General features: G+C 41.4%; 1 protein-coding gene across 5 annotated transcripts in view; it reads left to right on the top strand.

Moving 5' to 3' along the window:
• PCNX2 (pecanex 2) overlaps positions 1 to 23,018 on the top strand; it is a 934,799-nt gene that overhangs the window by 674,786 nt on the left and 236,995 nt on the right. For all 5 annotated transcript variants that reach the window (XM_075862603.1, XM_075862600.1, XM_075862601.1 and 2 more), the window contains exons 23-24: positions 2,645 to 2,703; positions 12,680 to 12,895. In XM_075862603.1, coding sequence (XP_075718718.1) covers positions 2,645 to 2,703; positions 12,680 to 12,895 — 275 coding nt within the window. The remainder of the gene's footprint in view (positions 1 to 2,644; positions 2,704 to 12,679; positions 12,896 to 23,018) is intronic.

The raw sequence follows: 23,018 nt of genomic DNA, 5'->3' as shown, positions 1-23,018 counted from the left end.
ATTAAAAATAATTTTTAATAAAAACTAATTATAAAATTGCACACAACACACTGACTGACCTTTTTTATATAAAAAAAATAGCTTTCGAAGGTTTACATAGCCTTTAAGGCTATATACACCTTTTGGAGGACAATTTTTTTTATATAAATAGGTCAGTCAGTGTGATTAGTACTCCTTCTTTTTACTTTCTGAGATACAGCTGCTCTGTATTCTCTAAACAGAGCAGTGGTATCATTCGCTAAGACATGAATCCGTCAGTTCCGTGAACCTGATGGGTTCCGTGTCAGCGGGTCCTGCGTTTCTCTGACACAAAGGATCCACCTGTAGTCTATCACATCTAAGTTATGAACGTAGATATGAGGGATAACAGGTGGATCCTGCGAGTCTCTGAACCAGTCAGTCTCGCAGGCCTGACGGGAGCAGGATTTAACGCTAGATACAGCTGATATATATATATATATATATATATATATATATATAATGTAATATACAGAGCAGCTGTATTTCAGAAAGTAAAAATAATTTGTTAAAAACTATTTAGAAAGTTGCACTAATCACAATGTCTGAGCGTGTTATTAAAAAAAATTAATAATAAATTGCCCTCCAAATATTTACGTAGGCTTTAAACTATTCCTCATTACCACCCATACCATATATTTGTATCTTTCATGGGCAGTGAACCATGAAGTGGTACAGTATACTTAGCATGCACTAAGATATACAAAGCAGCACACATTTTAAATAGAGATCGAAATATCTCTGCACTGTTCAGAAGAAAGAAATTCGAGTTTTTCTTTTCTTTCTCTTTCCTTGGCAAGTGCAGAGAAGATAAGACAGGACGGCAGGGTGCTTGCAGACGGAGCAGTCCTAGTCTTAGCTAAAGTTATTCGGCAGCTCATCTGTCAAACTACAATGTCCTGAAAGTCTTTGCAGGAGGGAAGGGGGAGAATAACCCAGGCACAGAGACCAGTGCCCAGAGCAAATTCATCTTAATGATGGGAAAGTACGAGCACAGTAGCACATGCACGTCCAACACTGCAGCCTGACACAGCGCGGAGTGCGGAAGTGTGATCTTCCGGACTCCTCCTTAGTACAGCCCCGTCAGCGTTAGTGTGGTGAGGGGGGCCTGAGGGCCCCCCTGGCTAAGGGGCCCGGTCGCAAGAGCGACCGCTGCGACCGCTATAGCTACGCCACTGCTGATACTATAGCATTTAGTTCGGGACATAATGGTAATCTCAGAAACTTTGAATGTGGGATGATTGTAGGTGCTCAGACCACTGGTGAATACATAAGTAAAACTGCTGCATTTGTTACTGTTTGAGAGATTAGAGAGTTAACCATAAGATTATATGGTACTGAACAAAATGCCTGTGGTGATTAATTTTAAATTAAGGTCATTCGTGTTTCTCTCTATTTGAATACCCACTCTTACCAGATGTGTTATCATTGCCCCAATTTATCATACTTTCGGGCATTGTGGTGTTTGAATCTGTACCAAGCTTCTGTTCACCTACGCAAACCAGTCTCCCAGCTATTTCACAATGATGTTTATCCACCCAGATATATCTAACAAGCCTTTTCTTGGTGTGCCTGATAAGGGTTAGAGCCTTTATAACCAAAGCAAGCACTCCACTGACTACTTCAAAATACTGCCTAAACTACCTGATTTCTTCCAAATCCAAGAGATGAAACATGAAGATTCTTGATTATGTGTGAGATACTTGCCACAATTTGCCTAATAGCTCAGGGGTCTTCTCCATTCCATTGCTATACTACCTTTAAAAAGCTAATTTCCCTATATTCAGCTCTGGAAGAAGGACTTGAACATGGACATGGACTTTACTAAACTTTGGAAATGTATAATAATTTACCTGCGGGCCAGTATCTGGAAGATCTGGCCTCCATTCCTGCCCCCCATTTTCCGGTCAGATCATTTAGGAGCGGAGAAGCAAATTAGTTGACTATACATTTCCAATGTATAATCAATTTTGTATTTTGGACTGGAGGGTCGCTTTAAGTTTTGTTAGCACTTAAACAGCTTTTTACAAAAAAAAATCTGAACCTTACTTTAGAAAACTTTATCCCCTGAGCCACAGGATATGTCATAAATGTCAGATAGATGCGGTTCCCACCTCTGGGACCCACACCTATCTACAGAACGGGGTCCCTAAACCCCGTTCTACCTCTTTGTGTTCTGGCTGAGATCCGGCCATGAAGGAGTAAACATCGTAGCTTGCTGAGCTACACTGTTTTCGTAAGCCCCATAGAACTGAATAGCAGTTACGGAAACAGCGTAGCTCACATGCTACGCTGCTTCCGTAACTGTCAGTCACTACTATGGGAGTTACAGAAACAGCGTATCTCAACAAATTACGCTGTTTTCGTAACTCCCGACCATGTAATCAGGTAGTGGCTGGGAGTCAGCGTGAGTGCAGAAAGCTGGAACAGGGTTTAGGGGGCCCCGTTCTAGAGATAGGTGTATGTCCCAAAGGGGTGACCCACATCTATCTTACATTTATGACATATCCTGTGGATATGTCAGGAATGTCCCTCGTGGGGAAAACCCCTTTAATAAGATAGTACAACATTTCTAGAAACATATACAATTAGTAATACTGTGTTTACTGTTTTCTTATATCTTTAGCACCAAAAGGAATGACAATATGAACACAAGACTTCAGCATCAAATTGACAAAGAGCCGGGTAAGTATCTAAAATATTTAATAATAGTAATTATCTATATTTTTTGTTTCATTTAAACATAATCTGTCACTAAGCTAGGCCACACTTTCATAGGATTTCTTCCAGACGACCAAGTAACAATATACCATGCATACAATTGCACTCATCCAGACAACAGAGCGCTAAAAATGGTCATCATGAAAAGATGTGGTTCATATATTAATGAGCATATTCTGAAGCTTTCCAAGTCTTTGATTACTCTCGGAAAGTTACTATTTTACAGGCTACCAGAAATTGTACACTGTATTACTAGAACATTTAATATTAATGTGGTAGTGTTGAGGTATGGGTTTTCCTGCCGTCATAAATAATCCTCTCTCAGGATTTGGCACACATTGCTCGTATTTATTTTAACCCTTTAACGACCGAGCCATTTTTCATTTTAACATTATCGTTTTTCACTCCCCGCCTTCCAAGAGCCATAACATTTTTATTTTTCCGTCAATAGAGTGAGGGCTTTTTTTTTTGCGGGAGGAGCTGTAGTTTCTATTGGCACCATTTATAGTACCATATAAGGTACTGGGAAACATAAAATATTTTGTGGGGTGGAATTGGAAAAAAACGAAATTCCTCCATTGTTTTTTGGGTTTGGTTTTTACGGCTTTCACTGTGCGGTAAAAACGACAATCTAACTTTATTCTGCGTCTCAATACAATTACGATAATACCAAACTTATATAGTTATTTTTTATATTTTACTACTTTTACAAAAAAAATTGTCAACAAAAAATAGTTCTGTTTCACCACATTCTGAGAGCCATAACTTTTTTTTTCATCGAGTGAGCGGTGTGAGGGCTTATTTTTTGCGGGACGAGCTGTAGTTTTTATTGGCACCATATTTTGGTACATACAATTTTTTGATCACTTTTTATTTCATTTTTTTTCACGCCAAGGTGACCAAAAAACAATGATTCTGGTGTTTTCATTCATTTTTTTTTACGCCCTTCACCGTGCAAGTAAAATAATGGTATATTGTAATAGTTCGGACTTTAACAGACGCGGCGCTACCAATGTTTTAACTGTTTTTTTATTTTTTACATTGCGCTTGGGGAAGAATTAGAAAAGGTTTTTTTTTTTTACCTTTTAATATTTTTGTCTTTTTTTTACACTTTTTAAAAATGTATTTAACTTTTTTTTTACACATTTTATTAGTCCCCCTAGGAGACTTGAACCAGTGATCGTTAGATCGCTGGTACAATACACTGCAATACAGATGTATTGCAGTATATTGTCATTTTTACAGGCTTAGCAGAGGCAGACAGAAGGCAGTCCTGGGGGTCTTTATTAGGCCTTGACAAACATCGGAACCCCCCAATCGCGCCGTGGGAGGGCCGTTGGAGGGGTATTTTTGCCATAGGTCATTAAGGGGTTAAGCAAATACAAAACCAAAGTAAACCAACAAAAAGCAGGGAAATTAAAGGGTAAATTGCAGCTAACTTAGTATCAAGCAGCACCCTAATCTGAAGTGAACCTGTCCCATCCTCCTCTGTGTGCACTTAAGGGTACAGCCACACTGAGCGGCCCTGACATGGTCGCAACGCGGCCAACTACGGCGCTGGTACTATATGGGAGCGGCTAACAAATACCTGTTAAGAGGTATTCCTTTTACATGCGCATGCGCACTGCCGCTCCATTCATTCTCAATGGGAGCCCCGGAGATAGCCGAGTGCAGTGTTAGATTTTTTCCGGCGCTGCCATGGAGAATGAATAGGAGGTAAGTTGTTGCAATTTGCAAAGTCGTGCGGCCATAAAGGGTGTATTAATTTATGGCCGCACGATTTTGCAGATAAACGGACGGATTACCCACATTAACATGCGGCCACTAACAGGCTGTTTGACAGCCACACCGAACATGGTGCCGGCGCGGTTGTTAGCCGCGTTGTGACCGTGTCAGGGCCGCTCCCTGTGGCCCTACCCTAAATACACAATATTCCACAGTATTAACCCCTTCCAGCTGCAGCCACTTTTGACCTTCCTGACAGAGCCTCATTTTTCCAATCTGACACATGTCACTTTATGTGGTAATAACTTTGGAAAGCTTTTACCTATTCAAGCGATCCCGAGATTGTTTTCTTGTGACACATTGTTACTTGTAGAATTTGGTCGATACTTTCAGTATTTAATTGTTAAAAACAGCGACATTTTGCGAAAAGTTGCAAAATGTAGAATTTTTAAAAATGTAAATGTATCTGCTTGTAAGACAAATAGTAATACCACACAAAATTTCTAACATTCTTTTATTTTTCTAAGATGTTACAAGGCTTAGAACTTTAGCAGCAATTTCTCACATTTTCATGAAAATTTCAAAAGGCTATTTTTACAGGGACCAGTTCAGTTATGAAGTAGCTTTGAGGGGCCCATACAACACATATCCCCATAAATCACCCCATTTTAAAAACTGAACCTCTCAAAGTATTCAATACAGCATTTAGAAAGTTTCTTAACCCTTTAGGCATTTCACAAGAAGTAAAGCAAAGTAGGGGTGAAATTTACACATTTCATTTTTTTGCAGAAATTAAATTCATCCTTTTTTTTCTGTAACACAGAAGGTTTTACCATAGAAATGCAACTCAATATTTATTGCCCAGATTCTTCAATTTTTATAAATATCCCACATGTGGCCCTAATGTGGTAATATACTGAAGCACAGGCCTCAGAAGCAATGGAGCACCTAATGGATTTTGTGGCCTCCTTTTTATTAGATTATATTTTAGGCACCCTGTCAGGTTTGAAGAGGTCTTGTGATGCCAAAACAAAGTAAACGCCCCAAAAAAGACACGATTTTGGAAACTGCAGCCATAAAGATTTAATCTAGGGGTGTAGTGAGAATTTTGACCCCACGGGTGTTTCATAAATGTTATTAGAATTGCGCTGTGAAAGTAAAGATGCACCTTTTCTTCAATAAGATGTAGATTTAGAGCAACATTTTTCATTTTATCAACAAATAAAGTAGAAAATGTGCCCCAACATTTGTAGAGCAATTTCTCCCGAGTACCGCAATAACCCATATTTGATAACAAACTGCTGTTTGGGCACACGGTAGGGCTCAGAAGGGAAGGAGCGCCATTTGGTTTTTGGAGTGCAGATTGGTTTCTGGGCGCTATGTCGGATTTGCAAAACCATTTGCAAAGACAAAAAGAGTGGAAACCCCCAAGAAGTGACCTCATTTTGGAAACTACACACCTTTAAGGTATTCACATAGGGGTGTAGTGAGCATGTTAACTCCACAGGTGTTTCCAGAAATTAGTGTACATTCGATGATGCAGAGTGAAAATGGCAATTTTTCCATAGATATGCCAATATATGGTGCCCAGTTTGTGCCGTCATAAAAAGACAGCTCTCTATTATGCTGTGATTCCCGGTTTTAGAAACACCCTACATGTGGCCCTAATCTTTTGCCTGCCTGGACATTCGTTAGGGCTCAGGAGTGAAAAAGTTCAATGCGAAAGTGAGGCCCTCGTTTGGCGACTTACAATGTATTGGTTCACAATTGCAGAGGCTCTGATGTGAAATAATAAAAGAAAACCCTGGGAAGTGACCCCATTTTGGAAACTACACCCCTCAAGGCATTTATTAAAGGGTGTAGCGAGCATTTTTTGAGACAAATTGTTTATTGAATTTTTTTTAAAAACAGCAAAAGAAATTATACAAAATAAAACAAGATTACGGATTTGTACATAAGCATGAGAGGTCGAGAATGTTATACAAGTATGCAAATAAACGATAACGCTAAACAGTAGAGGAGAAAAAAACACAAAGCACATATAGTGCATCAAATGATATAGTAAAAAAGCCACAGATAGGTGATTAGTTCTGCTGATCTGGTTGGTTGTGTTAGGAGCATAACATCCTTAAAAGCGTGTTTTAAAATATTGCTGCAGCCTGGGTTCTGAATATCATATTACATTTGCTTGTTTTAAATCCTCACTACTCAAGAAGTGTTTTACCAGTTAGCAGCGCCAGGGACATCAGTTTTTTCCTCAAACTTCTCAAATTACCATTAACCTCTTAACGCCGAAGGACGGATATATCCGTCCTCTGCAGCTGCTAGCTCGCGCAGGAGGACGAATAGTGTACCCACGCGATTAGCGCCAGGAGCACAGATGTTATGCACAGCCTGGCTCCTGCCACAACTGCCGGAATCGAAGCGCGCTCCGATTCCGGCAGTTTAACCCATTAAATGCCGCTGTCAATAGCGACAGCGACATCTAATGTGTTTGACAGAGGGAAGGAGCTCCCTCTGTCACACCATCGGCGACCCCGCAAAGAAATTGCGGGTCGCCGTCGGGTTTCCATGGCAGCCGGGGGCCTAACAAAGGCCCCCAGGTCTGTCTTCAGCAAATGCCTGTTAGGTAATGCCGGAGGCATGGCCTAATAGATTGGCTGTCAGTTTTACACTGACAGGCAATAATGCTTTGATATACTAAGTATACCAAAGCATTATATATGAGATCAGCAGATCGCATAGTGAAGTCCCCTGGTGAGACAAAAAAAAAAAATGTAAAGCAGTTAAATAAAGTTTGTGAAGAAAAAAAAAATTTTTACAGTCAAAATAAAATATAACTAAAAAGTTGTTTTATTTAGTAAAAGTGTTAAAACAAATAACACATACACTTATATGGTATCACCGTGATCATACCGACTTAAACAATAAAATGAACAAATTAATTAAACCGCCGGATAAACGACGTCCAAAGAAAACGCAAAAAAACAACGGCAAAATTCTCTCTTTTCTCCCATTCCCCCCATAAAAAATTAAGTAATAGTTAATCTATAAGTCCTATGTACCCCAAAATAGTACTAATGAAAACTACACCTTGGCCCGCAAAAATCAAGCCCACATACGGCCACATTGACAGAAAAATAAAAAGTTACGGCTCTTGGAATGCGGCGATGCAAAAACAAGTAATTTTTTTCTAAAAGGGTTTTTATTGCGCAAACGTAGGAAAACATATAAAACCTTTACATATTTGGTATCCCCTTAATCGTGCCGACCCATAGAATAAAGTTAACATGTTATTTACGCTGCATAGTAAACGGCAAAAATTTATAACGTGAAAATCAATGCTGTAATAGCTGCTTATTTTCAATTCTCTCCCAAAATAAAGTTAATAAAAGTTATTTGATATATTATAAGCATCTAAAAATGGTACAATTATAAAATACAACTCGTCCCGCAAAAAACAAGCTCTTATACGGCTATGTCGACGGAATGAAAGAAACGTTACGACTCATGGAATGCGACCGTGAAAAAACTAAAAATAATCCTTGGTCATTAACGCGCAAAATGGCCTGGTCATTAAAGGGTTAAGGATAAAGGATTCACAGTAATATATCATTGCTAATACAGTAATATGGACAAAGTTAGTTAAAGTGACTAGAATGTATTACATGACCTCCAATAATACAATTAATAAGGATTACGGACATCCAATAATCGAACATAAACTTTAACAAAAACAATAACATTGTCAGTAACATGCATAATCCCTGCCAATGGATCTAGTGTACTATAATGCCAAACCTAAAGCACTTCTAGAAGATCGTTACCAAGCTATGAAGGAAACTGCAGAGCATTAAAGTCAAGCCACTTTGACCATTTGTAAATGAATATCTGTAATACATGTAGTCTCATTGAAATTAAATGTTCCATAATACAATTATATTGAACCTCTAATTTCTACTCTATCTGGAATAGAAGTACTTTTCCATGTCTGGGCAATACTTGTTCTTGCTACTGTCAGCACATGAACTATAATCGTACTGTTCTCATTACAAAGATCATCTAATTTCAGGGAAAGTAGAGCTTCTCAAGGAACAGGAAAGCCAAGTATATCATTTAACAATGTTTGTATCTCCGTCCAGAAGGGGATAATGAGAGCACACCTCCACCATACATGTAATAGAGAACCAATGGAATCTTGACAGCTCCAGCAATTGTGAGAAACGTTGGGGAATAATTTGGACAAGCAGTATGGAGTCATGTACCATCTATATAGCAGCTTCCGTGAAGCTTCCAGATGATTCACACAACGAGACGACTTGGAGCAAATTGGAAATGCCGCCTCCCATTGTTTAGAACTAAATGAGCACCCTAGTTCCAATTCCCATTTTTATACAAAATTAAGTGTAGAGAGAGAAGTTTCCTGTTGGTGGATCACCCCATAGGCTTTAGATATACCCTTGGACGTCAGTTTAGGATTGTAAAAGTATTGCTCATAACTGGAAAGAGGGCCGGTAGATTCAAGTTTAATAGAAGAAAGAAAATGCCTTGACTGGAGATACTTATACAAATCCTTAGGGTGTAGATTATACCTGGAAGTTAGAGTAGAAAAGGATAATAAAAGATAGTTTTCATACAATAGATCCAATGAGACAACACCCTTAGTAATCCAGTCAGAGAAATTCAAGTTAGGGATACAGCGCTGCACCATATCTAAAGAAACAATACTATGCCTAAGTGGGAGAAAAGAGGCATTATTAGACAATCCTTTCTACACCTGGAGAGTCACTTTAATTGTGGGTGGTAAATTGCCAAACATACGTTCCCCCATCCTAGAAGAGCCCAACACAACTCTTAAGTCAGGGCATTTCAATATGTGAGCCTCAACATCCACGCAACGTTTAGTCACCTATCCACAAGTGTTTCAGTTGTTCCAGAATGGTTGCATAATAGTAAGCTGTAATATTCGGATAACTCAAACCTCCTTTATCTACAGGCAGATGCAATGTTTTCGCTGCAACTCTCGCCCTTTTACCATTCCAAATAAATCTTGTAAAAAACGTTTGTACACACCTTTAGGCCTCATGCACACGAACGTATTTTTGTCCTCCCGTAAATACTGGCGTAAATACGGGTCCTTGGTCACACGTATTCGACCCGTATTGCACCAGTATTTACGGACCCGTGCCCGTAAATACGGGTCCGGTGTCACCCATATTCCACCCGTATTTACGGGCACGTTTTCGCTGCAAAATTACACTGCAGTAATCGGCAGCCCTTCTCTCTATCAGTGCAGGATAGAGAGAAGGGACAGCCCTTTCCGCAGAAATAGTAAAAGAAATTCATACTTACCCGGCCGTTGTCTTGGTGACGCGTCCCTCTTTTGACATCCAGTCCGACCTCCCAGTCCATGTGACCGCTGCAGTCTGTGATTGGCTGCAGCAGTCACATAGGCTGAAATGTCATCCCAGGAGGCCGGACTGGAGGAAGAAGCAGGGAGTTCTGGGTAAGTATGAACGTCTTTTTTTTTTACAGGTTGATCTATATTGTGATCAGAAGTCACTGTCCAGGGTGCTGAAACAGTTACTGCTGATCGTTTAACTCTTTCAGCACCCTGGACAGTGACTATTTACTGATGCCGCCTAGCAACGCTCCCATAATTACGGGTGCACATATTTTTGTGACGCGGCCAAAAACCGCATCGAAAAAATTGCCGTAAAACGCATGCATTTTTCGATGTGCTTTTCGGCCACGTGGGAAAAACGAGGAAATACTGCATTGTGTGTATACATCCTTAGGCCCTGTTCACACAGTTTATTGCAGGTAGAAAAAAATTTTTTTTCGGACGTGGTTTTCGGTGCGAGCAAAAAACACCACGAAAAAAGCTTGGAAACGAGCGCCAGGTTTTTTCTCTGCCTCCCATTATTTTCAATAGGAGGTCAGAGGCGGAAGCTGCGATAAGAAAGGACACACCGCTTTTTTCCCCACGAGCGGCCAAATCCGCCCGGGAAGAAGACGCCTCTGCATCACATTGAAATCAATGCAGGGCAATTTCGGGGGTTTTATGGCGCTGATTCCAATGCTATTTCCACACCAAAAATCTCTGTGTGAACAGGGAGTTGTGTCTATGTTTTTTAATACTTTATTAGCACCTTAGTAATGGCAGTTGTCTGTTTGACGACCTCCATTACTAATGCGGGGCTTAGTGTTTGCCAGTAAAAAGGCTAGCACTAACCCCCCTAATTATTACCCCAGTACCCACCACCAGCAGGGGTATCGGGAAGACCCAGGTATAATCCGGTACCAGACCATCTGTAGCGATGGTCGGGCACCGGGGTGGCCGCAGGCTGGTATTATTAGGCTGGGAAGGGCCATAAACAGTGGCCCTTCCCACCCTGGTAATGCTAGGCTGCTGCTGTGTTGTATCTGGCTGGTTATGAAAATGAGGGGGACACCACATCATTTTCATCAATTATTTATTGATTTTTTCTTTAAAAACAAACGACATGGGGTCCCCCCATATTTCATAACCAGCCCGATACAATAAAGCAGCCGCAGCCTAGCAAAACCAGGGTGGGAAGGGCCACGGTTTTTGGCCCTTTTAATACCAGCCTGCGGCCATCACTACAGATGGTCGGGTACTGAACTGTACCCAGCTCTTCCCGTTACCCCTGGTGGTGGTGGTGGTGGTGGGTACCAGGGTAATAATGGGGGGTTACTGCTAACCTTTTTACTGGCTAACACTAAGCCCCGCCTTATTAATGAACATTGTCAATCAGACAACTGCCATTTCTAAGGTGCTAATAAAGTATTAAAAAAACACAGAGACATAAGAAAATATTTTTTTATTGAAATAAAAACTCCCCCACAAGAGCCTTGTTAACCATTTTATTTATTAAAAAAATAAAATAAACGTAGATCATCGCAGTAGTCCACCGAATCTTTGATGTAGTCCAATAGGTCCAGGGGAACGGGCAAAACAAAAAAAATAAAGTTAGTAATATGAAAAATAAAAATATTCGCCTACAGTAAACATCTGTCTACTCCCTTGCACCGCAAAAGAATTTAGAGGTCAATGAACTGGGTCGGGAACTAGAGATGCAGCTGAAATATTAAGTTATTAATAATTAAGGAGCTTCCCCCACAAACCTCCCCCACACATGCAGCCGCTCCAAAAAAAACAACACACCAGCCCCCCAACACACCACACACACACACACACAAGTACTCCCCCCACACAAATGTATCCCAACACACACACTTGCCCCCACACGTACTCCCCCCACACACACACTTAGTCCTACAAGTACGCCCCCGCACACCCACCATCCCACACAAACCCTCCCAAACATGCAGCGGCTCCAGAAAAACCCACCCCAAACTTACCCCCCTACACACACACACGTACCCCCCACACACACACACAAACACGCGCGCATACATACATGTACCCCTCCACACACACAGGTAACCCCCCACACACAACTCATACCCGCCACATGCACAACCTCCCCCGCATACACAAACCCCCCACACATGCAGCTGCGCCACACACAAACCCCCAACACACACAAACCCCAACCAAACACAACCCCCCCCCCCACACACACAAACCCCCTAAACATGCAAAACACCCTCACGCGCATACACATACGCACCTTACTTGCAGTGTGGTCCGTCTTCACCAAAATGGTGCCAGCTTTCCCCCATAAAAAAAGAAATATAACATGCCATAATAAAAATAATAAAAATGTTTGCCTGTAGATTATTATGTAAGCCAATGTCTTAGTAGAGTTTTGAGTCCTGCACTGTAATATGAATGCTGTAGAAGGTACAAAGATGTGCAACTAGACAGGGGTGTAACTAGAAAATTCTGGACGACATAGCATATGCACAATTAATACATAACATGTCTGAATACAATTGGCACATTGAACTTTAATTCCTAGAACACCAGAGTCATCATTTGCATGTGGAGGGAAGGAGATTCCATCATGAGTAGAGGAAGTGTTTCACAGTGATAGTTGTCAAACTTTTGAATGCTCTACAACAAGAGGAAGAAATGTAAAACATGTAAAATTTCACCCGGGGGTTTAGTTTTGTTATGTATTAAATATTAGTCGTTAACCTGTAGAAATTAAGGAACGTGTCTGTGTTAAGCTAGGGAGATTTGTTTAAGAAATGTATTTATTTAATATTATTGTTATATTCCCAGGAAATGATAATGATAATTTGAATTCAGTATTCTATGAACATCTTGCAAGATCACTTCAGCATTCCCTGTGTGGAGATTTAACATTGGGAAGATGGGGCAACTATGCCTCAGGTGACTGTTTTATCCTAGCATCAGATTATTTAAATGCATTTGTCCACTTAGTTGAAACTGGAAATGGATTTGTCACATTTCAGCTCAGAGGACTGGAATTTAAAGGTAAGTTGTAGCCTTATTACATTTTAGTGAACCTTTGCTTATATACTAAGGGTGGGTTTACACGGGCAGATCCTGCCCATAACGAGTACCGATTGAGCGAGGAAATACCAAGTCAATTGGCGCACGTTAACAGGCTCTTTACACCTGCTGATGCAATAGTGTATATGGACTGAACAATCATTAATATGATTGTTCAGATCCCATCAGTTTGCATCATTGTCGACAGCACAACCCTTGTTCACACAGGGAGATATGCTGCCAACAACGATGATTTTACAGGCTGCATAAAAGATGTGATCCGCTTGCCCCTCTATAGTACAATACTACAGGGCTTGTATTGTTGACCAAATGTGGTACCTCTAGCTAGCTGACCCTACAAAACATTAGATTCAAATAGAAAATAATTTACCCAATACGTATTCCTTCTCTTCTTACATATACGCTCAAACCTCGTTTAAAAAAAGTCTACCATCGACTATTCCCCCCACTATTGGAGTAATTAGGGACCTTTCCAGTTGTTTACAATTAAAAAAACAAACTAATTAACTACTCATTTTCTCATATCCCCTTCTACAGCTTAGAATTAAATATTCCCAACCTAAAATTTGACATTTGGGTACACCAAAATTAAAATTGGTGACCTTTTTGACCAATCAGAACTTGATACTTTCAATTCACTAAAAGAAAAATACAATATACCACATAAGGTATTTTTGAAATACCTACAAATTAGACATGTGGTGTCCACCCAACATGTCCCAATTACTTGCACTTTATCTCCGCTCTCTAATCTGCTGCACAACACATCTCCCCAAACTAAAAGTTATCTACAAGTTACCACATACTATTACAATCTAATGCTCCTTCTCACTTGCCTTTCTCCCAAAATTGGGAAAGATTTAGGGACCTCTATTTCCCCTAAACAATAGCAAGATTCCTTTTGCCTCATTTCTCAAATGTCAAAATGCTCTAATTATTTAGAAAATTCTAGAACAATAATTTACAGATTGTACCTTACTCCTCAAAAACTGTCAACATTTTTCCAAGGGACATCATCTAATTGTTGGCGTTGTAAGGAAAGCAACGCAGATTTGAAACATGGGAGTGGGAGTGTTGGGTAATAGCCCCTTTATGGGAAGCAATTGGCAACCTTTAAGCTCAAATTTGTGGATGTCCAATTTTACTTTCACATGGTCAATGTCTTCTTTCACTAAACCTAGATTTATTTCTTCATGAACACAGAACGGTATTAGCCTATTATTGTTACTAGGTCTAAGATTGCAAAATAATGGAAAAATCCTAATCCCTCGCCCCTAGCAGAAATAATCAATTCATAAAAACTGCATATTAGAAAAGACTATAGGCTTTGCCTTTAACAAATACTCTCAGTTCATTAAAAAATTTACTAGATGGCTAACCTCCTATAACAAAACCGTATTACATAATTAGAAACAAAGTTGTGTCCTTGCCAGATATGTTTCTACCTGTATATGTACAACTAAACTAATAAGGGGCATGGAGAATCTAAGTAATGAGGAAAGATTAAAAGAATTAAACCTATTTAGCCTTGAAAAGAGACGACTAAGGGGGGACATGATTATCTTATATAAATATATTAATGGCACATACAAGAAACATAGTGAAATCCCGTTCCATGTAAAACCCCCTCAAAAACAAGGGGGCACTCCCTCCGTCTGAAAAAGAAAGGTTCAACCTGCAGAGGCGACAAGCCTTCTTTACTGTGAGAACTGTGAATCTATGGAATAGTCACCGCAGGAGCTGGTCACAGCAGGGACAGTAGATGGCTTTAAAAAAGGATTAGATAATTTCCTAGAACAAAAAAATATTAGCTCCTATGTCAATGTGTAGAATTCTTGTTTCATTCATTCCCTTTTTTCTATGCCTTGGGTGAACTTTTCAACCGTATTAACTATGTAACTATGATTACAGAAATGTATCCATTACTAATACAATGTGAAGATCACCTGTTTATTTACTGTTTATATTTTTCTTTACTTGTTTTATTTTCACTTGTTTATTTTGTTAACCCTTTTATTCTGTGACACCAGGAGAGCATAGCATTTATTACGGCGTGTGACATATAGAACAGCATACGAAATGCTTTTAGATACGTATTGATTCTAAATGTAAGATCGTCTATCATTTGTGTTTCTCCAAAACTAATAAAATTATGTTTAAAAAAAAGATGTGATCAGCTGACGAACAAGCATTTGCTCGCTTGTTAGCTGATCGCTGCCCTGTATACTCGGGCCAATAATTGGGAAGGAAGTGAATCAATAACACAGAAAACTCCCTTTACAAGTGGGTATTGTTTGTAAATAGAGGATAACAGGCATAGAGAAATCAAGTAAAATCTAGCTTCTCTCACTGGATACACAGAATACATGTGGTGTTTTTTTTTTACCATGCTTGTATTCTGCCAATGGAGAGAGGAAAGAGGCTGTCATGGTAGTTGTCAGCACCTCTGACAGCTATTTTTCTCTTCACTAGCTAGAGGACCCCCATAACAGCCAGCCAGTATAAGCCAAAGCACCCCAATAACAGCTACCTATCTTAAAGAGGCTCTGTCACCAGATTTTGCAACCCCTATCTGCTATTGCAGCAGATAGGCGCTGCAATGTAGATTACAGTAACGTTTTTATTTTTAAAAAACGAGCATTTTTGGCCAAGTTATGACCATTTTTGTAGTTATGCAAATGAGGCTTGCAAAAGTCCAAGTGGGTGTGTTTAAAAGTAAAAGTCCAACTGGGCATGTATTATGTGTGTACATCGGGGCGTTTTTAATACTTTTACTAGCTGGGCGCTCTGAAGAGAAGTAACATCCTCTTCTCTTCAGAACGCCCAGCTTCTGACAGTGCAGATCTGTGACGTCACTCACAGGTCCTGCATCGTGTCGGCCACATCGGCACCAGAGGCTACAGTTGATTCTGCAGCAGCATCAGCGTTTGCAGGTAAGTCGATCTTACCTGCAAACGCTGATGCTGCTGCAGAATCAACTGTAGCCTCTGGTGCCGATGTGGCCGTCACGATGCAGGACCTGTGAGTGATGTCACAGATCTGCACTGTCAGAAGCTGGGCGTTCTGAAGAGAAGAGGATGTTACTTCTCTTCAGAGCGCCCAGCTAGTAAAAGTATTAAAAACGCCCCGATGTACACACATAATACACGCCCACTTGGACATTTACTTTTAAACACACCCACTTGGACTTTTGCAAGCCTCATTTGCATAACTACAAAAATGGTGATAACTTGGCCAAAAATGCTCGTTTTTTAAAAATAAAAACGTTACTGTAATCTACATTGCAGTGCCTATCTGCTGCAATAGCAGATAGGGGTTGCAAAATCTGGTGACAGAGCCTCTTTAACTACTACCCCTGTACTGAGCACTTTGAGTCCTCCTTCACTGTGTTAGATACAGCACAGTCATCAGTTTCAACAGCACTAGATGACAAATTTACTAATAATGTCTTAAATTCAGGCTGCTTAGAATTAGATTAGATGTGCCAAATTTATCACAGTGGCTCAAGCTGGATGACAAATTTGGCGCACCTTTATACATTTCTGTCTAACTTTATACTACCTCTTGGTCATCTATGCTTGATCAATTTGCCACAGTGAAAAAAATTTCCTCCGGTTATGGCAGCCGGTTATAGCAGCTGTAGGCCGCGTCAGGTTGCTTGGCAAGCTCACTCACCTCTCCCCGCTAAAGCGATGACTCTTGGCAGCTACTCTCCTCCTCTGAGCTGCCAGTTGCATTGGGTTGCTACAGCAACCAGCGTTCCTTAACCCCTTAGTGACCAGCCCATTTTAGGCCCTAATGACCAAGCTATTTTATTTGTTTTTCTATAGTTGCATTCAAAGAGCTAGGAAATGTGTGGAAGACCACCTATCACACAACATTGTCAAGAGATCACATAGGTGTGCACCACCCAATAAAGTCATATGATTGAGGAAGGGAAAGGGGGAAGAAAGTATGTGATCTGTAATTAAGAGTTAACTTTTATTGGTATACATTAAATGAACAATTGAGCTAAAAGTCCAATGGTGCACCAAGGTATGTGTGAGTGACCCCCAAACTCACATACCTGTGGGCCATGTGTAGTAAAGTATGGTATATGGATAATAAATGGAATGTGTTGCTGTCAACAGTGCTTCAGTGAGGGGAACACTATTGCGCTACCATGCTTGAAGTCTAAGACTGCAGCTATGCTAATATAAGGGCAATGGTGGCCGATAGCACTACCACGCGGCTGTGCTGCAGCACAGTGTGAATGTGACCTTGCTATATACGCCCCCAGGTAAAGATCTAGGTGAACCAAAACCTGAGCGTGTGGCACAGTGATGGCTGCAGAGCTGTCAATTGTATAGCAATGTGATCGCCATGCTGAATGACATAGGACTTAGAGAAGGTAGAATAAATTTTATTATGAGTCAAAAGCAGTATGTGCAGATGTAAGGCAGTAGGTTGATCGTGTTGTGTTTCACATCTGCAGGAACAGCCGGGGTTGCCTAGCTGTGGCCGCGCTCAGCGTCAGCTGAGAGGCGGTAACGCAAAGCTCTGTCAGAGTGTGACTCAACTGTCAGTGGAGTCAGACTTGGCAAGTGTAATGGTTCTCAGAACGGAGCGATGCCTCCAGTGCTGAGAGATCAAGGAGCCCCTCAGGATGAGCTGTCCTGCAAGGCAGCAGCCCTGATCCAGTGAGTGCACCAATGACAGGACCGCTCGGTGAATTCACCGGCGGTCAGAAAGAGCGTAGCGGCTGGTGAGAGTTCACACCCAGCCGCTCAAAAATGACAGCGGGGTATGCTTGTGCTGACAGCACGTTGGTGCTGTGAGCCCAATGACAAGACCGCACGGTGGGTTCACCAGCGGTCAAAAGGAACGTAGCGGCTGGTGGGAGCTGACACCCAGCTGCTCAGGAGTAACAGCAGGGTGTGCTGCGCTAATAGCACGCTCGTGCTGTAAGTTAAACAGCCGGCTGCTGTCAGCAATGCAGTGAAAGCAATCGGTAGCAAATGAGCCTAGATATGGCAACTATGGCCCTAAGTGCACCAGTGGACATTAAAATTATAGAGCACCCGACGCGCGTTTCGCCAGCATTCTGGCTTCTTCTAGGGGTGGGGGACCGCCATTGAACTGCCCTATAAATAGGGCAGAGAGTGATTGACATCCAGGCCAGCCAATCATAGGTCAGGAAGAGAATGCAGGTCAAATTGAATGAATGAACAATTGAGTAAAGAGCAAAAGGTTGTAACTGCTCATATCAGGTTACACTTGAAAAATTACCAAGTATCAAATTAAAGATCAACTGGATCTTAATGGGCCAGAACAATTCCAAAAGAAGAAATATAAAGTAAATAAATAAATGAATTGATGTATATAAGAATTTTTGAATTTTGAAAATGACCCACTCAATATGTACCACAAAAATATGTGTTATGATATCTGAATTATTAAATTTAAACCTAAACTTCAAAATATTTATGATAATTATTTTCCAAAAACTTTCCAAAATCACCTTTCAAAAAAAATTTTGGTTTTATACAAATTTTAATTAATCAGAGGGTCCTACGCACATTTGGAACTTGGTCAATTATCAGAGAAAACAACCGAACCCAAAGTTCTCATTCAGTCCAAATGGATTAACTGAATTGAAATTGAAGATCCATTCGCTTTCTTTTTTGAGCAGTGCCAGATCTAAATCTCCCCTTCTAATGCCCAACCGTATTTGGCATATAGCCCAGCCTTTGAGAGTGGTCCAATTCAAATTATGTTTAATTTTAAAGTGTCTGGCTATTGGGGTAGGGCAGAATGGTTTATTTCTCGACTGACAATCAGTAAGATTCTTGTCATAATTGATGATAGAGTTGATGTGTTCCCTGATACGGATGCGTAATTCTCTCACTGTTTTGCCAATGTATTTGAGGCCACAAGGGCATTCAAGACAATAGATCACACCTGGTGTGTCACACCTGATGTGGTCCCTGATGCTATGCCGGGTTCCATGTGCATCTATGAAATCTCTTTTTTGTACCAAGATTCTACAGGCCCTGCACATTTTGCAGGGGTAAAATCCAGGGTTCGGGATGGTCTTGGTACTGTTAGATCTTGAGAAGTGGCTCCGTACTAACATGTTCGAAATTGTCTTGCCCTTTCTATATCCCAGAGACACTCTGTTTCCCAAAAGGTTCTTCAATGTGGGGTCACTGAGCAAAATATTCCAATGGCGGTTAAGGGCGTTATTCATTTCATCCCAATTCTGATGGAAATCTGTGATGAAACGTGGTTGTTCATGTCCCACATCTACCTTCACCTTTGGGACCAACAGCGTTTGACGCTCAGTTCTCAATGCCCAATTGTATGCCCTTTTGATACTTTTGTTAGAGTAATTTCTCACTGACAGTCTATTTTTCAATTCAGCAGCCCTTGTTTTAAAGAGCTGAAAGGTTGAACAGTTCCGTCTAAGACGCAAAAATTCCCCTTTAGGGATCCCTTTGATAGTACTATTAGAATGAGCACTTGTGGCGTCCAGAAGGCTGTTAGTGGCCGTCTCCTTACGAAAGAGGTCTGTCTCAATGATTCCATGTTCGTTCACAAAGATCCTCACATCCAGAAAAGGGATTGAGTGTTGGTCGTAATTAGTAGTCAATTTTAAATTGAAATTGTTGGTGTTAAGAATTTTTACGAAGTTTTCCAGATCACTGGCGGGACCGTTCCAGATGAACATAATGTCATCAATGTAACGCCGCCACACATTGATGTTAGCTGTAAATTGATCCATTGAGGGACAAAAGACAAATGTTTCTTCCCACCAGCCAAGGTAGAGATTTGCGAAAGTTGGTGCTACTGCTGCTCCCATCGCCGTTCCGCGCACTTGTAAGTAAAAGCGTCCATCAAAAACAAAATAATTGTGTTTGAGGATGAACCTCAGTGCGCGTAAGACGAAAGCCCTGCGTATCGGACTGTAATCATCCTTCCTTAATAAGAAGAATTCCACTGCGCTGCAACCTGTGTCGTGGTCAATACTGGTGTACAAGGACTCCACGTCACAGGTAGCCAGCCAGTCAGTCACCTCCAAGGTACTACCATCCAGATCCTTGAGGATCTGCATAGTGTCCCTGGTGTGGGAAGGCAACTGGTAGACAAGTTCACGCAATTCATGGTCCAACCAGTGATTACAATTTTCGGTCAAATTTCCCACACCAGAGACAATGGGCCTCCCCGGGGGGTTAGTGGAATTCTTGTGAATCTTAGGAAGGAGGTAAAATGTGGAGATCCTAGGGTTTTGTACTTTGAGAAAATCCCTCTCAGTAGCCGTAATTGCACCTCGTTCAAAACCCTCTGAAATCATGTCGTTATAATCATTGACAAACTGTGAGGTGGGGTCACCCCATAATGGGCGATAGCATGCCTTGTCCATCAGTTGTCTCTTCGCCTCATGTAGATACTGATCCTTAGACCATATGACCACATTGCCCCCTTTATCTGAGTTTTTAAAAACCACATCCTCCCATTTTTTCATTTCTTGTAAGGCCCTTTCTTCGTTTGGACTGATATTGTTAGATGGGCAAGTGGTGGGCAATGACAATAGATCATGTGTTACTAAATCTATGAAAACTTTAATCGCCGGGCAGCTGTCAAGTTGGGGCATGGCGCGATTTTTGGATTGGAGTTTCTTCTTGAATTTATGAGGAGTTGAAGAACCCATTTCGTTACCCTCAACTGTTGCTGAATTTTCAGCAAGTAATTCCTCCAAATCCCTAAGGGTATTCTGTTCTACATACGATAGAGATTCCACATTCCCTGTGTTGATTGGATCATTATGTATATGAGTGATTGATTTATTGTAGAGTTTTTGATAATAAAGTTTTCGTCCAAACAAATGGAGATCCTTAATGACTGTAAATTTATTTAATTTTGTGGTTACACAGTAATTGAAGCCTTTTTTGAGGACTGAGATTTGTGAGTTAGTCAGTACATGTTTGGAAAGATTGATGACTCTGAGACAATTCTCACGTGCATCAACAGGGTTGATATTTATTTCTTGTAGGTTCTCCGATGACCTCCTCTCCCTGCTTGGGAGCCCCTGAAACCCCACCTCCCTCTGTCCCGTAAAAAAGGGACCTCGGTATGATCATCAGGTTTCTTAGACGGGTTTTTGTGTCTTATGGGGTATCTACCCTGGGACTGTGGTGGATCTAGATCAGAATCCGAGATATCCGTGCCATCAGTCCCGGTGTCCGAGAAGTCATGTGGGTCACTGGGTTCAGTATTGTTTACCCTATTGTATTGAGTTTTGTTAAGCCTTAGAGATTTTGTTTTGCCCCAGTCATAAATCTCACCTCTGGAGTAATCCGCCTTATCACGTGAGTATTTCTTCCTCTTTCTATTCTTGACCTTACTCTCTATCTGATCAATATGATCCATTGTTCTTTTAAATGCTTCCGTGAATTGTACAGAGCTCTCATGGCTCTCCAAATTGGGAGTAAGGGCATCGAGGTCCTTCTCTACAGTGTTCAAAATATGTGTCTCATCCTCAATCAGAATGCCCATGAGTGTTCTAGAGCACTCTGACAGTGCTGATTCCCATCTCTCCTTTAACCCTGGTTTAGACAATTCGTATGAGGGAAAGAGTGGGATGCGGAGACCCCTGGATATTAGACCTTGCTCCAGATATTGTTCGAGCGTTGATTTAGTCCATGTTGATTGGACCTGCCTAATTTGTAGGTTCTTGAATTTTTTGAGAAGATCATCTATATGCATTTCAGCCGGTAGTGTCCCCTGGCTGTGAACTTGATTACCTGAAAAGACACTTGTAACGTCTTCCTTCTGACGTTGCATTCTATATTTTAACTGGTCCGTAATGTTGGCCATGATCAAAAAGATATAAAAAATTTATAGGGCAGTTCAATGGCGGTCCCCCACCCCTAGAAGAAGCCAGAATGCTGGCGAAACGCGCGTCGGGTGCTCTATAATTTTAATGTCCACTGGTGCACTTAGGGCCATAGTTGCCATATCTAGGCTCATTTGCTACCGATTGCTTTCACTGCATTGCTGACAGCAGCCGGCTGTTTAACTTACAGCACGAGCGTGCTATTAGCGCAGCACACCCTGCTGTTACTCCTGAGCAGCTGGGTGTCAGCTCCCACCAGCCGCTACGTTCCTTTTGACCGCTGGTGAACCCACCGTGCGGTCTTGTCATTGGGCTCACAGCACCAACGTGCTGTCAGCACAAGCATACCCCGCTGTCATTTTTGAGCGGCTGGGTGTGAACTCTCACCAGCCGCTACGCTCTTTCTGACCGCCGGTGAATTCACCGAGCGGTCCTGTCATTGGTGCACTCACTGGATCAGGGCTGCTGCCTTGCAGGACAGCTCATCCTGAGGGGCTCCTTGATCTCTCAGCACTGGAGGCATCGCTCCGTTCTGAGAACCATTACACTTGCCAAGTCTGACTCCACTGACAGTTGAGTCACACTCTGACAGAGCTTTGCGTTACCGCCTCTCAGCTGACGCTGAGCGCGGCCACAGCTAGGCAACCCCGGCTGTTCCTGCAGATGTGAAACACAACACGATCAACCTACTGCCTTACATCTGCACATACTGCTTTTGACTCATAATAAAATTTATTCTACCTTCTCTAAGTCCTATGTCATTCAGCATGGCGATCACATTGCTATACAATTGACAGCTCTGCAGCCATCACTGTGCCACACGCTCAGGTTTTGGTTCACCTAGATCTTTACCTGGGGGCGTATATAGCAAGGTCACATTCACACTGTGCTGCAGCACAGTCGCATGGTAGTGCTATCGGCCACCATTGCCCTTATATTAGCATAGCTGCAGTCTTAGACTTCAAGCATGGTAGCGCAATAGTGTTCCCCTCACTGAAGCACTGTTGACAGCAACACATTCCATTTATTATCCATATACCATACTTTACTACACATGGCCCACAGGTATGTGAGTTTGGGGGTCACTCACACATACCTTGGTGCACCATTGGACTTTTAGCTCAATTGTTCATTTAATGTATACCAATAAAAGTTAACTCTTAATTACAGATCACATACTTTCTTCCCCCTTTCCCTTCCTCAATCACA

Source organism: Rhinoderma darwinii, chromosome 4, assembly GCF_050947455.1.
Source record: "Rhinoderma darwinii isolate aRhiDar2 chromosome 4, aRhiDar2.hap1, whole genome shotgun sequence".
Classification (NCBI taxonomy): domain Eukaryota; kingdom Metazoa; phylum Chordata; class Amphibia; order Anura; family Rhinodermatidae; genus Rhinoderma; species Rhinoderma darwinii.
This window is presented reverse-complemented; position numbering and strand designations above follow the sequence as displayed.